General features: G+C 42.7%; 1 protein-coding gene across 2 annotated transcripts in view; it reads left to right on the top strand.

Annotated features, from left to right (window-relative positions):
- The first annotated feature begins 748 nt into the window (after positions 1–748).
- SLC26A7 (solute carrier family 26 member 7) overlaps positions 749–14,056 on the top strand; it is a 31,421-nt gene continuing 18,113 nt past the window's right edge. For both annotated transcript variants that reach the window (XM_075270310.1, XM_075270311.1), the window contains exons 1-6: positions 749–950; positions 3,535–3,645; positions 6,569–6,741; positions 10,388–10,552; positions 11,668–11,820; positions 12,974–13,056. In XM_075270310.1, the coding sequence (XP_075126411.1) occupies positions 752–950; positions 3,535–3,645; positions 6,569–6,741; positions 10,388–10,552; positions 11,668–11,820; positions 12,974–13,056 (884 nt within the window). In that variant the 5' untranslated portion in view covers positions 749–751. The remainder of the gene's footprint in view (positions 951–3,534; positions 3,646–6,568; positions 6,742–10,387; positions 10,553–11,667; positions 11,821–12,973; positions 13,057–14,056) is intronic.

Raw genomic sequence — 14,056 nt, 5'->3', positions numbered from 1 at the left:
CTGGATTGTCTAAAGCGGGCATCGGCACAGGTGTGTACCCGCCCTAAAGGGCACTATTCAAATGTACAGCTCTGTGCTTGACAAGTACTGAAAGGTTTCTGCACTCACTCAGATTCTGCAGCCTCATCAAACCGCTGAGTGGTCAGGGGCTCAGGGATCAAAATCTCTTGATATGTAATTGATAACCTACCTAAGGACAGGTCATGTATTATAAAGCCTGGAAAAACCTTTAAAAAAAAACAACAATGTGCAATCGGCTGCTGAAAGGTCAAAAACAGATGATTATTATTTATTTATTATGTTTACTTATATAGCGCCATCATATTCCGCAGCGCTTTACAGAACGTGTCAGTCACTGTCCCATATAGGGCTCACAATCTACATTCCTTATTATTTGTTCTTTGCAGTGTGGGAGGAAACCGGAGTACCCGGAGGAATCCCAAACAAACACGGGGAGAACATACAAACTGATACTTGTCTACATGTATCAGATACTACAATGTCCTCATTACTGTAACAATATATAATTGTGTTATATCATCCGTACTAATGCCAAGTGTATGAGGTCAATGTTCTCATAGGGCTCTGTTACACATATTACACAACGTGTCTGCCTTATACACATGGGCGGGAAACAATGCAAATGAGTAATGGTCACAGAGGACGTCAGGTGAGTAGAGGAGGAGAACTAGAGAACGGTATTACTCTCTGTAGCCGGCTACATTGTCATATGCAAGAGTGGAGGGAAGAGATGACAAGCAAGAAAGCAAGGAAAGGTTGTGTGTGTTCTCTCTGGGAGCGAGTATCTGCTATAACCTTGTCAGAAGTGAAGCGATGGTGGCTAAGGAGAATCCCGATACTGGAGTGGGCTCCCAAGTACAAACTACGGGAATATTTCCTTCCAGACCTTATCGCAGGCATGATGCTGAGTATCCAGCAGGTAGCACAAGGTAACACAACGTATTCAGCTCTGGTATAACTCCATGAGCACTAATACCTGTTACATCAATCTGACGTAGGCAAGCAGATGTATATGCTATAGATGGTAACCTTTCGGGTTACTCTGTTCCTATTGTTCTTTCTATTCCTTGTATTACTTGATCCCTCTTGTCATTACATGTGTTAGTGGCTTGCATTATACTGTATTGAAGGTTTTTATCCCTCGTTATCTCTTATCTACAGGACAGCAACTTCCTCTAAGTGTTCCATGTGAATAGAACTCTAGTGCACATGCATGGTCAACTGATCCATTCACTGCCAGAGATTGTTGTCTCGGCAGTCCCATAGAAGTGAATGGAGTAGTGGCCATGCATGTGCTTCATTCATATGTTGCACTCAGGAGAAGTTGTGGGTTCCCATTTTTGTGATTGCTTTGAGTTCTAGTAGTTGGTCCCCCGGTGACTAGACACTTACCTTCCAACTGGCATGGCTCTGGTGCTGTGTAGGGAGCAGGGACGAGTACTGATCCTTGCTGAAGCTACTGTAATATATCAGTACAAAAGAGACAATGGTCATGCAGGAGCAAGGAGAAAGTTACATGTGAATTCCCTACAACGCCAGTGGGGGCACTTTGGAAGCATTGTACTATAAGGGGGGCGATAATAGGTTTCTATATTGTGTGGGGGCACAAATGTATCATTATATTGTGTGTCACCATGATGGAGGTATTATACTGGGGGGGCACTGAGGGGCATTATATTATGTAGAAGCACTAATAGGGCAATAAACCATTATGGGTCACTAAGGGGGTATCATACACGGCCCAGTCACATTAATGTGACCACCTGTCACTATCCAGAATAACCACTTTTGGCAGAGCGGACCGCTGCGAGACGTGCGGGAAGAGAGGGGATGTTGTGATGATGGTCACTGGGATGTTGAGCCATGCCGACTCCAGTGCCGTGGCCAGCTGAGCTAGGTTACGAAGTTGAGCATCCATGGCACGAACAACCCGATCGAGGTGGTCCCACAGATTCTCTATTGGGTTCAAGTCCAGGGAATTTGCTGGCCAAGGGAGTACGGTAAACTCATCCTGGTGCTCCTCGAACCACGCACGTACACTGTGAGCTTTATGACACGTCGCATTGTCCTGCTGGTAGAGGCCATCATCCTGAGGAAAAACATTTCGCATGTAGGGGTGAACATGGTCCGCAAGGATAGATGCATACTTGTGCTGATCCATTGTGCCTTCCACAATGATGAGTGCACCCAGATGGCTGATGACACGTGCCTTCTGCCATTGGTTATTTAATGTTGACGTCATAAGTAGGCAGTGGTCACATTAATATGAGTGGACTGTGTAGTTTGGAAGTGCTAATGTGGCATTATACTGTGTGAGTGCACTAAGGCAGCTTCTTCACTATTTGTTACACAAAGGTGGGCACTATTACTATATGGGGGCACAAAGGGATTGGATGGGATCAGAGGGGTTGTGGTCACGACAGGGCAGGTTTAGGTTTTTACATCTACTGTTTATCTTGCACCTTCACTGGTCAGTGGACTTTTACTAAAAGTAGTTGAGTACCCCAGCTTATCCTATGGATAGGAAATACATGTATACAGTGCAAAAACAACTTTAACACTAAATATTAACACAATCACAACCCTAATCCCATAAAGGTTGGGATTCTGTGAAAATTGTAAAGAAAACAAGAATGCAATAGTATGGAAATAGTATGGAAATCTCATATAACCATATTATATTCACGACTAGAGAAAGTACATGGAGTTGCCCAGGTATAAAGTGTGAGTGCGAAGGATCCCACCGAAGTGAGGAAGATCACCTGGCAGCCGGGGCTCCTCTTCAGGGGTTAGCATTGAAATCTTTAACCCCTTCTCACCACAGGCACTTTTTGATTTGTTTTTCTTCCCCTGCTTTCCAAGGCCCATAGTTTTTTTTATTTTTCCGTTCACAGAGCCATATGAGGGCTTAATATTTGCAGGACAAATTGTACTTTGTAATGGCACCATTTACTATGCTGTATGATTGATTAGCTGGAAAAAATTGGCGAAATTTTGACATTACAGCATGTAATGGCCTATTAAAAAAAACAAAAAAAGAAATCCACAGTGGTAATGGCTGCCTGTGGGCCCCCTAATATCCCGGGCCCTGTGGTAGCCACTACCGCTGCTACCCTGCTAGTTACATCCCTGTATGCTCACATAAATTTACATAAGTCTGTGTGTGTATATAGATGTATGTATATATGTATAATATACATGAATTCCCCCGCCTTTCTAGGAAGTGTCATGGAGACAGATATACTACTGAACACCAGCTGCTCCAGGAATGAATAACTTAATTTTTTACAAATGTCAAACTCAGCTCTGCTACATCTGTACATCTCATCTGCGGACACTGAACAGATGCATATACACAGCGAAACACATACTTATTAGTAAATGATGGAAGGCTGCGCCTGCTGCCCGGGCCCTTACCCCTTCAGGGTCCAGTGATTCAGCATGTTATGTCATCACCACCATTCTCTTTGCTTCTAGTCCTATAGTCCTCATGCATGTTCCTATTTCTTGCAGGTCTTGCCTTCGCAGTGATGTCATCAGTCCATCCTGTATTTGGCTTATATGGCTCTTTCTTCCCCCCATTGATATATGCTATTTTTGGAATGAGTCGCCATGTTATGACAGGTGAGAAAAGGAGAGAAGTCTTTGCCTCCCTTCACACAGACTTTAAAATCAATGTCAATATTTTTTCTGCCTGTAACCACCACTAGAAGGCGCTCACTTCATTCATATTTATTCAGCCTCTATTAAAGTCAGCAATTGACAAGGGTATGTGTACAGAGTAGCCCAGGTACATACACACCCTGGGTTAGCCACCATTGACTCACTTACAGCTAAAGATATCTTCAGGGGCATAACTAGCAAAGACTGGGCCCCATTGCAAACTTTTGACTTGGGCCCCCCCACCTTACGGCTTAGCGCCCCCTTTTTTGGTCCCCACATGGTATAATGCCCCATTTACACACACTATAATGTCCCAAACTGTCCTCCAGACAGTATACTATGCTATAGTGGCCCCTCCACACAGTATAATGTCCCATAGAGGCCCCTCCACACAGTATAATGTCCCATAGAGGCCCTTCCACACAGTATAATGTCCCAAAGTGGCCCTTCCACACAGTATAATGTCCCATAGTGGCCCCTGCACACAGTATAATGTCCCATAGTGGCCCCTGCACACAGTATAATGTCCCATAGTGGCCCCTCCACACAGTATAATGTCCCATAGTGGCCACTTCACACCGCATAATATCCCATAGTGGCCCCTCCACACAGTATAATGTCCTATAGTGGCCCCTTCACACCGCATAATATCCCATAATGGCCCCACCACACAGTATAATGTCACATAGTGGCCCTTCCACACAGCATAATGTCCCATAGTGGCCCCTTCATACAGTATAATGTCCCATAGTGGCCCCTCCACACAGTATAATGTCCAATAGTGGCCCCTTCATACAGTACACTGTCCCATAGTGGCCCCTCCACACAGTATAATATCCCATAATGGCCCCAGCACACAGTATAATGTCCCATAGTGGCCCCTCCACACAGTATAATGTCCCATAGTGACCCCTGCACACAGTATAATGTCCCATAGTGGCCCCTCCACACAGTATAATGTCCAATAGTGACCCCTGCACACAGTATAATGTCCCATAGTGACCCCTGCACACAGTATAATGTCCCATAGTGGCCCCTCCACACAGTATAATGTCCAATAGTGACCCCTGCACACAGTATAATGTCCCATAGTGGCCCCTCCACACAGTATAATGTCCTATAGTGGCCCCTTCACACCGCATAATATCCCATAATGGCCCCACCACACAGTATAATGTCACATAGTGGCCCTTCCACACAGCATAATGTCCCATAGTGGCCCCTTCATACAGTATAATGTCCCATAGTGGCCCCTCCACACAGTATAATGTCCAATAGTGGCCCCTTCATACAGTATACTGTCCCATAGTGGCCCCTCCACACAGTATAATATCCCATAGTGACCCCTGCACACAGTATAATGTCCCATAGTGGCCCCTCCACACAGTATAATGTCCAATAGTGACCCCTGCACACAGTATAATGTCCCATAGTGACCCCTGCACACAGTATAATGTCCCATAGTGGCCCCTCCACACAGTATAATGTCCAATAGTGACCCCTGCACACAGTATAATGTCCCATAGTGGCCCCTCCACACAGTATAATGTCCAATAGTGACCCCTGCACACAGTATAATGTCTCATAGTGGCCCCTCCACACAGTATAATGTCCAATAGTGACCCCTGCACACAGTATAATGTCCCATAGTGGCCCCTCCACACAGTATAATGTCCCATAGTGGCCCCTCCACACAGTATAATGTCCAATAGTGGCCCCTTCATACAGTATACTGTCCCATAATGGCCCCAGCACACAGTATAATGTCCCATAGTGGCCCCTCCACACAGTATAATGTCCAATAGTGACCCCTGCACACAGTATAATGTCCCATAGTGGCCCCTCCACACAGTATAATGTCCCATAGTGGCCCCTTCATACAGTATAATGTCCCATAGTGGCCCCTCCACACAGTATAATATCTCATAGTGGCCCCTCCACACAGTATAATGTCCCATAGCGGCCCCTGCACACAGTATTATGTCCCATAGAGGCATAAGTGAAAAATTTATTTTTGTTGGTGACATTTTTGGAATTTGCAGACAAGACTCAGGTAATATTTGGTTGTAGCTGTACAATGGGGACCCCAGAATAAGTTTTAACGCTGAGCTCTAGACACCCTAGTGCGATAATGTATAATATATAGCTGAGAGTCCATTACAAATATTGTTAAACAACAGCCGATCACATATCATACATATTATACCTGTCTTTCCTGCCTTCTCCACTTTTCTTGTCATAGAGACAGATATAGCTTTCACCACCATCTACAATGTCTGCCCCAGGATTAAATGACACATTTCATTTGTGCACACATAACTAAGCATTTCAATAGAAAATTTAGCTCACCATGAGATGGATAAATGTCAAACTCAGCTCTGCTACACTTTCACTTATTAACTCTATTAACTCTATAAAGGTGCATAGGCATAGTGAAATAAGTGCTAGTTACTAAATATACAATGCTTCCTGCATTTAGCCACCACTAGAGGGCGCTCCCAGCATTCAGACGTATACAGATTTCATTAAACCTAATATTACCTAAAGTATAAAGCATCATTTCACTTTTTTTTTTTGCAATTGTGTAGGGGACTGTTTGGTGAACATTTTTGTAATATATGTTATTAACTTATTTTACTATCTTTTAGTAGAAAACAAGCTCTATAGTTCTCCCTAGCAACACCCTAACGAAACATTGCCAGGGAGAGTCTGTCCGTACATACTGTCCATACACTATGGGGAACATTTATCACATACTGATCAGTTGATGGGTAGAAAGTAGAAATCCTCTTGTGACTGCCATGAATAATTCTCTTTTAATGTCCCTTCCCAGCCATTTTCAGTATCATAAAGCACTCTGCCGTCCTCTTTGTTTGCATTGCAGGGACTTTTGCTATCACATCGCTGATATCTTGTGCAGCCGTTGAGCGGCTTGTTCCACTAAACAACAGGAATGTCACCAATACCTCGCTGCCGGGTGATCTTGGTTTATCTGACTTTGAAATGGAAAGAATAGGAGTCGCTGCAGCTGTGACATTTCTTGGCGGCGTTATCCAAGTAACAGTCTTCTATTTCTTCATATAGTATTTGTATATATTATTATTTGTATTAGCCACACATTTGTACTACTCTGATATTGTAATGTAGTGATTAAGGAGAAAGAAGCCTAGAGATGTTAGTTCAGGGAGTGACCACTAGAGGAGCTGTGTGTCCTAAAAGCAGCATAGCCATTAGTGATGTTAACTATCATGGAATGACCTTGGATTTATCCATCACAGGCAGGAGTGTGATCAGTATACTGTATCCATCACTGTGCATTTGTAGGTTCGGGTGTTTGTCGGCACAAGATTTAGAAAGAAGCGAGGCAGTAACACCCATCCATACTCCTAAAACGGCTGCTGGGATGGCAGGCAATTCAGCTCTCTGCACTTTGACCCCTTAAATTCCAGTTCAATAGTCCTATTTCATCTTCAGACCATCATTGACTATGTCACATGGCGTGTTACTTTATAATGAAGTTTCATTTAAAAAAATAAACCTATTAAAACCACCATAAAAATACTTATGGTATTGCTGCATTACTAACAACCGATGGTAAAGTTACAACATTGTTTATAGTGCTTGACATACAAAATCCCAAAAAATTATGACGTATTTGGTCAATTATATATAACAATTAATAAACACTTAATGTCAGGATTTTTTATTTAGCTGTAGTTACTTTTAGGTTACTGTGCCAACCTATGAAGTAGTGCCAACCTTCCTGCAGTGTTCAGGGTGCCGAGGAGGGATATTTATATCCTCATTCTTTTCAGCCAGGTGTCTGCCATTTGTTTTTACCTATTGGGGCTTCTAGAATATGATCATTTGTGCTGGACTGCTCTATACTGACCATTGGCTTGTTACTGGAAATCCACTTGTCTTATGATTTTGGCTTTGACATTACCTCTCGGAACTGACCATTGGTTTGTCACTGGTAATACATTTGTCTCCTGATTTTGGTTTGAACGTTCACGCTCCTGATACATACTCCTAGTTTTTCTGTGTCTTCATCATGGGTTTTAGTTTGACTTTGGTTTGTGGATCATCTATTTCTTGTACCAGTTTTTGCCGTGATAACTTGGGTCTTAAATGCAGCACAAGTCCATCTGGCTTCGCAGCTGGCGCTGGTGAAGGCATATGAGTGTCTGAAATCTAGCTCAGAGAACTGTATAAGATTTAAACAACTAGTTTTATTGCTCTCGTTGTTAGCCAGATCCTGCAATTTCTGATATTTGCTCCAGAGACTTTATCATAACACATACTGTAAATGGCTTGTTTTTTCCTGGGAAAAAAACAAGTCATCATAAACCTACACCGATGTAAAAAGTTATTGACTCTTAAAAAGTAGTGAAACAAATTACTTTTTCTCATAAAATCTGGTTCAATTGTGCTAAACACTAAAATACACAGAAAGCTATAAATATTAATGGTGTTGTCGTGATCATAAAATCCTGTAGACAGTTAACAACTCAGATCTATTAGGCCTTGTACACCAGTTTTTGACATTTTCACTTCTGTGCTATCCTTGCCACGTTTTTGAAAAGGGGCGTGGCAATGGACTGCAGAGGGTGGGGCCAACACTCCTCACTCCACCAAATTGATCATCATTAATGTGAAAGTATATGCCAGCATGGCTCAACAAAGGGTGAGCCTTGTCATAAATGATGCGCTACCTCCATTCGCTCTGTATTATAAAGAATGTTATTGAAACCTCTAATCTTCATAAATCTGCCCCTCTGTGTACAGCTCCACTCCCCCCAAAAATGATAAAATGGTGCCATTGAAAAATGCAGCTGATGCCACAATAAAAAAACAAAAGCAACTGCTCAACTATATGGACAAGAAAATTAAAAATGATATCCATATCTAGAAATTCTTTAACATTTTTATATTATTTCTCTACATGGTCAGTATAGTGGCTCAGTGTTTAGGCCTGGAGTCCTGGGTTTGATTCTAACCAAGGGCAACATCTGCAAGGAGTTTGTATGTTCTCCTCATGTTTGGATGAGTTTCCTCTGGTTACTCCAGTTTCCTCCCATACTACAAAGGCATAGTTTAGATTGTGAGCCCTATATGGGATCGGGCTGCGGAATATGTTGTTGAGTATATCTAGGTGTATTACACACTTCAATTAATAGAGTTAATAAAGCAGAAGTTGATATAGTCAGAGACTAGCGAGTGATTAGATAACAGAAAGAACAGACACACAATGAAGGTCAGTCAGGGTTAGACGTGTGACTACTAAAGCAAATATACTTAGAGAGTTGATACAACAAAAGACGTATGTAGATTCTAAAGTAGATTTTGTTGTAGCAGGAAAACATTGTCTCCCTACTGCCCCCTGTAGGTGCAATTTCAAGAGAGACCCTTAGGCTGGGGCCCCACGGGGCGGAAACACCGCAATTCACCAGCATGGAAACGCCACGGGAAAAAACACTGTGTTATACAGTAACAGCAAAGTGGATGGAATCCCATGCCCACCTTGCAGAAAAAATCGCAGCGTGTTTTTGAAAATCGCAGCATGTCAATTATATCTACAGAAACGCTGGCGGCTTTCCCGTAGATATAATTGTAACAGTAAGTCCGTGGAGGAAAACTCCATGAACTTTCTGTTCAAAGCGCTGCGGGAAGAACCGGGATGCGTTCCCGCTGGGGTTGTTCCCTTAGCGCTGTAGCGCGGTGTTTCCGGCCTAAATGAGACTTTAAAGAGACTTTCATGTCTTCGCAGATCAGCGACATTATATACTGCTAGAAAGCCAACAATGCACATGAATGGTCCTCTTAAAGATCCTTGTGCTGCACACTACAGTCATGTTTCATGGGGTTTTCCGTTTTGTTTTTTTTTAACATTGATTGCCTGTCCCATTAAAATCTATGTGGCAAATCTATGTAAAAAATATCACAAACTGTGCTGTCTCGGTACCGGTGACCTGCAGGGGTTGATGGCCTATCCTTACGATAGGCTAAGGATAGGCCATCAATGTTGGAAACCGGATAATCCCTTTAAGACTCTCCAGTAGCTCGAACATTGGCTTACAGGGCAGATACCTATAGATGGCACTTGAGAGACAGAAGAGCTAACGTCCATATTTTTTCCATGGAGTATTGCCTATAAGACTTTATACACTAGTTGGATCTTCGTAAGGTTGTTGGGAACACATATTTTATATTTTAGTTACTTTCTTGCTATGGACTATATTGTATAATTTCCTTAAAGAAATTGCTTTCTAGTAAGGCTATGTTCACATCTGCTTTTTCATACAGCAATTTCAGTCCATTATTATTGTGTCCATTATTATTTTCTTTTTTTACACAATCTACATTTTCCCTATCAGTATGCCTTTGGAGTATGGGAGGAAATTCATAAAACACAGGGAGAACATACAAACTCTTTGCATATGTTGTCCTTGTCAGGATTCGAACCCAGGACTTAGCTGCAGTGCTAACCAATGAGCCACCGTGCTGCCCCTCATTATTGTTTTCATCATCTGGTGAACCGTTTTTCGGTTCGTCTGGTTCTCTAACAGACACGAAAAATGGAATTCTTGGCACGGATGTGAATGTAACATAGGACCACAATAAGATCTGATCCAAAGACCTTGAATTTATCAGAGATAACCTAAGAGACAATGAAATGCTAACATTGTTGTTCCTATCACAGATGTCCATGTTTTTGTTGAATTTGGGCTGTACAACCGTCTTATTATCAGAACCAGTAGTCAGTGCAATGACAACGGGCGCGGCCACTCATGTGGTGACGTCACAAGTAAAGTTCCTGCTAGGAATGAAGATGCCGTATATATCAGGACCCTTAGGAATGTTTCATGTAAGTATCATGCAGTACTGTAGAGGCTCACAATACAGGTTTTATAGGTGTCATATCCCTGCTGGTTAAAGGGGAGCACCTATAGAATCACTCATAGATACTTTTACCATTAAAGAGGTCCTTGAACCGACTTCCATCAGCTTCAACTCTTCCAGATCTTTCAATAAATGTCACTCCACTCATTCCAGCAAAGTTGGAATTTTTTCTCTAGTCCCCACCATTCCTGAGTAATCAGTGCTGTATGTTTAGCACCAATGTACTAATTAGGCTCTCTACTGTCAGATGGGTGGTCTCTGTTAGTCTGCTGCAGTCCAGGACCGCCCACCTGACAGTAGTTAGCCTAGTTAGCATATTGGGTGCTGAAACTAACAGCACTGATTCTTTAAGAACCATGGGGGCTAGAGAAAAACTTGCAACTGTGCAGAAGTCAGTGGCGCAGGGCCTATTGAAAGATCCTCTGTAAAAAAAAAAAAAAAATCAAAATTTTATAAATGCAAGAAATAATTGAAAAAATACAAGACCAAGGACCAAGTCAACACATAATCATAGTAAGGCTTGGTTCACATCTGCGCACAGGTTTCCATTCGGGGGGCCTGCTTGGAGACCTTTTGAGCGGAAACTTAATCCGCATAAAAAAGCGATTATTTTAGGAAACCCACGGATTCCATAGACTATAATGGGGTCCATGTGGTTTCCGTTCTGTTTCTGCTCAAAAAGGACGAAAAATGTGGAGAGAAAAGTTTTGCATTCTTCGCATTTCTCATGAGGGGAACGGAATAACTGTACGGAGTGTCAAGTGCAGATGTGAACCAAGCGCCAGACAGGAAGTTGAAAAACCTGTTCCTGGGTCAAATAAATTACATTTACTAGATATTTAAGACATAAAGAGCAACTGCAAACATAACAGGATGCATAAAGTATAAAAATTCAATATGTCCAATACCAGGCGTAAGCCCAAACTCACATTTTATAGGACATGCGTGATCCAGGATTCTTTCCTAAAAATCTAATTTTTTTTAAAAATGAAAATATAATTTCCACCAAGTAATGTTCTGCATTTGTGTTGCATTTTTTCCATTTCCTAATAATATTTAAGATTATTTCTATTTTTGCAGATTTATATTTATGTATTTAAAAACATCAGTCAGGCTCATGTAGGAGCTGTACTTATATCCATTGTTTTGCTTGTGGTGCTGATCCTGACAAAGGAGCTCAATGAAAAGTACAAAAGTAAAATCGGATTTGTTATCCCCATTGACCTGGCATTGGTGAGTCTACACCCCCATGCTTAACCCCGCCCCCAACCACACCCCTTCCCGCCCCCCCATAGAAAAATTGTCTTGCTGAAACTGGTCCCTGGTGGAAAAAAGGTTGGGGACCACTGTCATAGAGGACCCAGCATATCTGGAATAGAATATATTGTATATCCACAGGATACAGATATGTTCTTTCTTTCCATTCTTCCTCGATGGTCATGTCCAGATATGTGCATAACAAGATGACCAGCTTTTTAAAACAACACAATTTTACATGTCTATCCTATATGTGTCTATGTATGACCTCCTAGTGATTGTGTTCTGCATTGCAGGCTCTCAAGGGTCTGACTTGATTCCATGACAAATGTAATCCTTAAAGGATTAGGGTTGAGCGATCGGGATTGTAAAAGATCGGATTCCGATCGGTGATCGAGTAAATTTCACGATCGGAATCGTAATTCCGATACCAATTTTTCCGGCGGGATCGGGGTCGGAGGTTATCTCAAGATCGGCTCAACACCATTCATGTATATATCATGAATAGGAGTGAGCAATCAGGATCAGAAAATGATCGGATCCCGATCGGCGATTGAGCAAATTTCACGATCACGATCGGCTAGAAAATGATCGAAAATCGGATTTTAAAAACGATCCTGAAATTTCAAGATCGGATCCATTTTTTTAACATTGTTGGCTTATCCTTAGGATAGGCCATGAATATTAGATCTACAGAGGTCTGACATCTGGGACCCCCACAGGTCACCATTACCGAGCCAGCATGGGAGACTTGCCCTGTTCACTTACCAGACAGATTGAAGTCTATGGTGCAGTGCTGCTGTTTCTACACTCACCTCTACAATTTGTACAGCGAGTGAGCATTGTGGCTCTCCCACGCTGCCTTGGTACCGAAGATCTTTGGTAGTCCCGTGTGTCAGACTCCCACAGATCTACTTAGAAACTGAAAACCCCTTTAACCAAATTCAACCTAGAGTAAGGCTGGACACATCTGTATGCTATAAATGTCTGATAGCTGCATGACCAACCCCAAAGACCTGCCCTAACAAGGGTTTGGTACTGGTGGGGTCACTGGTGTCAGACACGACCTAGGACTAGGGTTGTAGTATTTGGTTACTAATAACTTGTACAAGTTCTGTTTCTCCTACAGATTATCGTAGCTTCTCTTGCTTTTTACTCTGCCGATATACCTGAAACTTATGAAATTGACGTTATTGGACCAATTCCAACAGGGTAATTCCTTTTCTTTTAATTTATGTCGGTTTATTTGAGTAATTGACCAAATTGATGGTTTCCCAACATTTCTTTATACTGGCACAATGTAAATACACTTCTAAGACTATACCCTAAATTGTTCATCTGTCTGCCCCGACATATAACAATCATACTGACGGTCTCCTCACCCTAGGCCACCCCTTTAACATTTGTCATAGTGGGCCACTATTAGCCATCGCATGATCATTGTAGGCAGAGAAATGACCATAGAGCCATTATTATTATTGTTTATTTATATAGTACCATTACTTCCATGGTGCTTCACATTTGGGGGTTACATACAGTACACAAAATATACAGGTAGATATAATACTGACAGTGACCGACTGGCACAGAGGGGTAGAGGGCCCTGCCCGCGAGGGCTTACAATCTATGAGGGAAGGGGGTAGAGACAGAAGGAGAGGGGGAGACTGTACAGATGGCGGTGCGGTGATAGTGTTATTGGAGGCTGTAGGCCTTCCTGAATAGCTGAGTCTTCAGAGCCTTCTTGAAGCCTGTGATTGTGGGGGTCAGTCTTATGTGTCTTGGTAAGGAGTTCCAGAGTATGGGGGATGCACGGGAGAAATCTTGGAGGCGGTTGTGTGAGGACCGGATGAGAGCAGAGCGGAGTAGGAGGTCATTGGAGGATCTGAGGTTACGTGTGGGTAGGTAGCGGGAGATGAGTTCAGAGATATATGGAGGGGACAGGTTGTGGATGGCTTTGAATGTTAACGTTAATAGCTTGAACTCAATTCACTGGGCTATAGGTAGCCAGTGGAGGGACTGGACGAGGGGAGCAGCCGATGAAGATCGGGCTTGAGGTGAATTAAGCGAGCTGCACAGTTTAAGGTGGACTGGAGGGGGGTGAGGGTGTTTGCTGGGAGTCCATGGAGAAGGGTGTTGCAGTAGTCTAAGTGGGAGAGTATGAGGGCCTGGACGAGCATCTTGGTAGTTTCAGGGGTGAGGAAGGAGCAGGTTT

This window comes from Leptodactylus fuscus, chromosome 4 (genome assembly GCF_031893055.1).
Source record: "Leptodactylus fuscus isolate aLepFus1 chromosome 4, aLepFus1.hap2, whole genome shotgun sequence".
Classification (NCBI taxonomy): domain Eukaryota; kingdom Metazoa; phylum Chordata; class Amphibia; order Anura; family Leptodactylidae; genus Leptodactylus; species Leptodactylus fuscus.
This window is presented reverse-complemented; position numbering and strand designations above follow the sequence as displayed.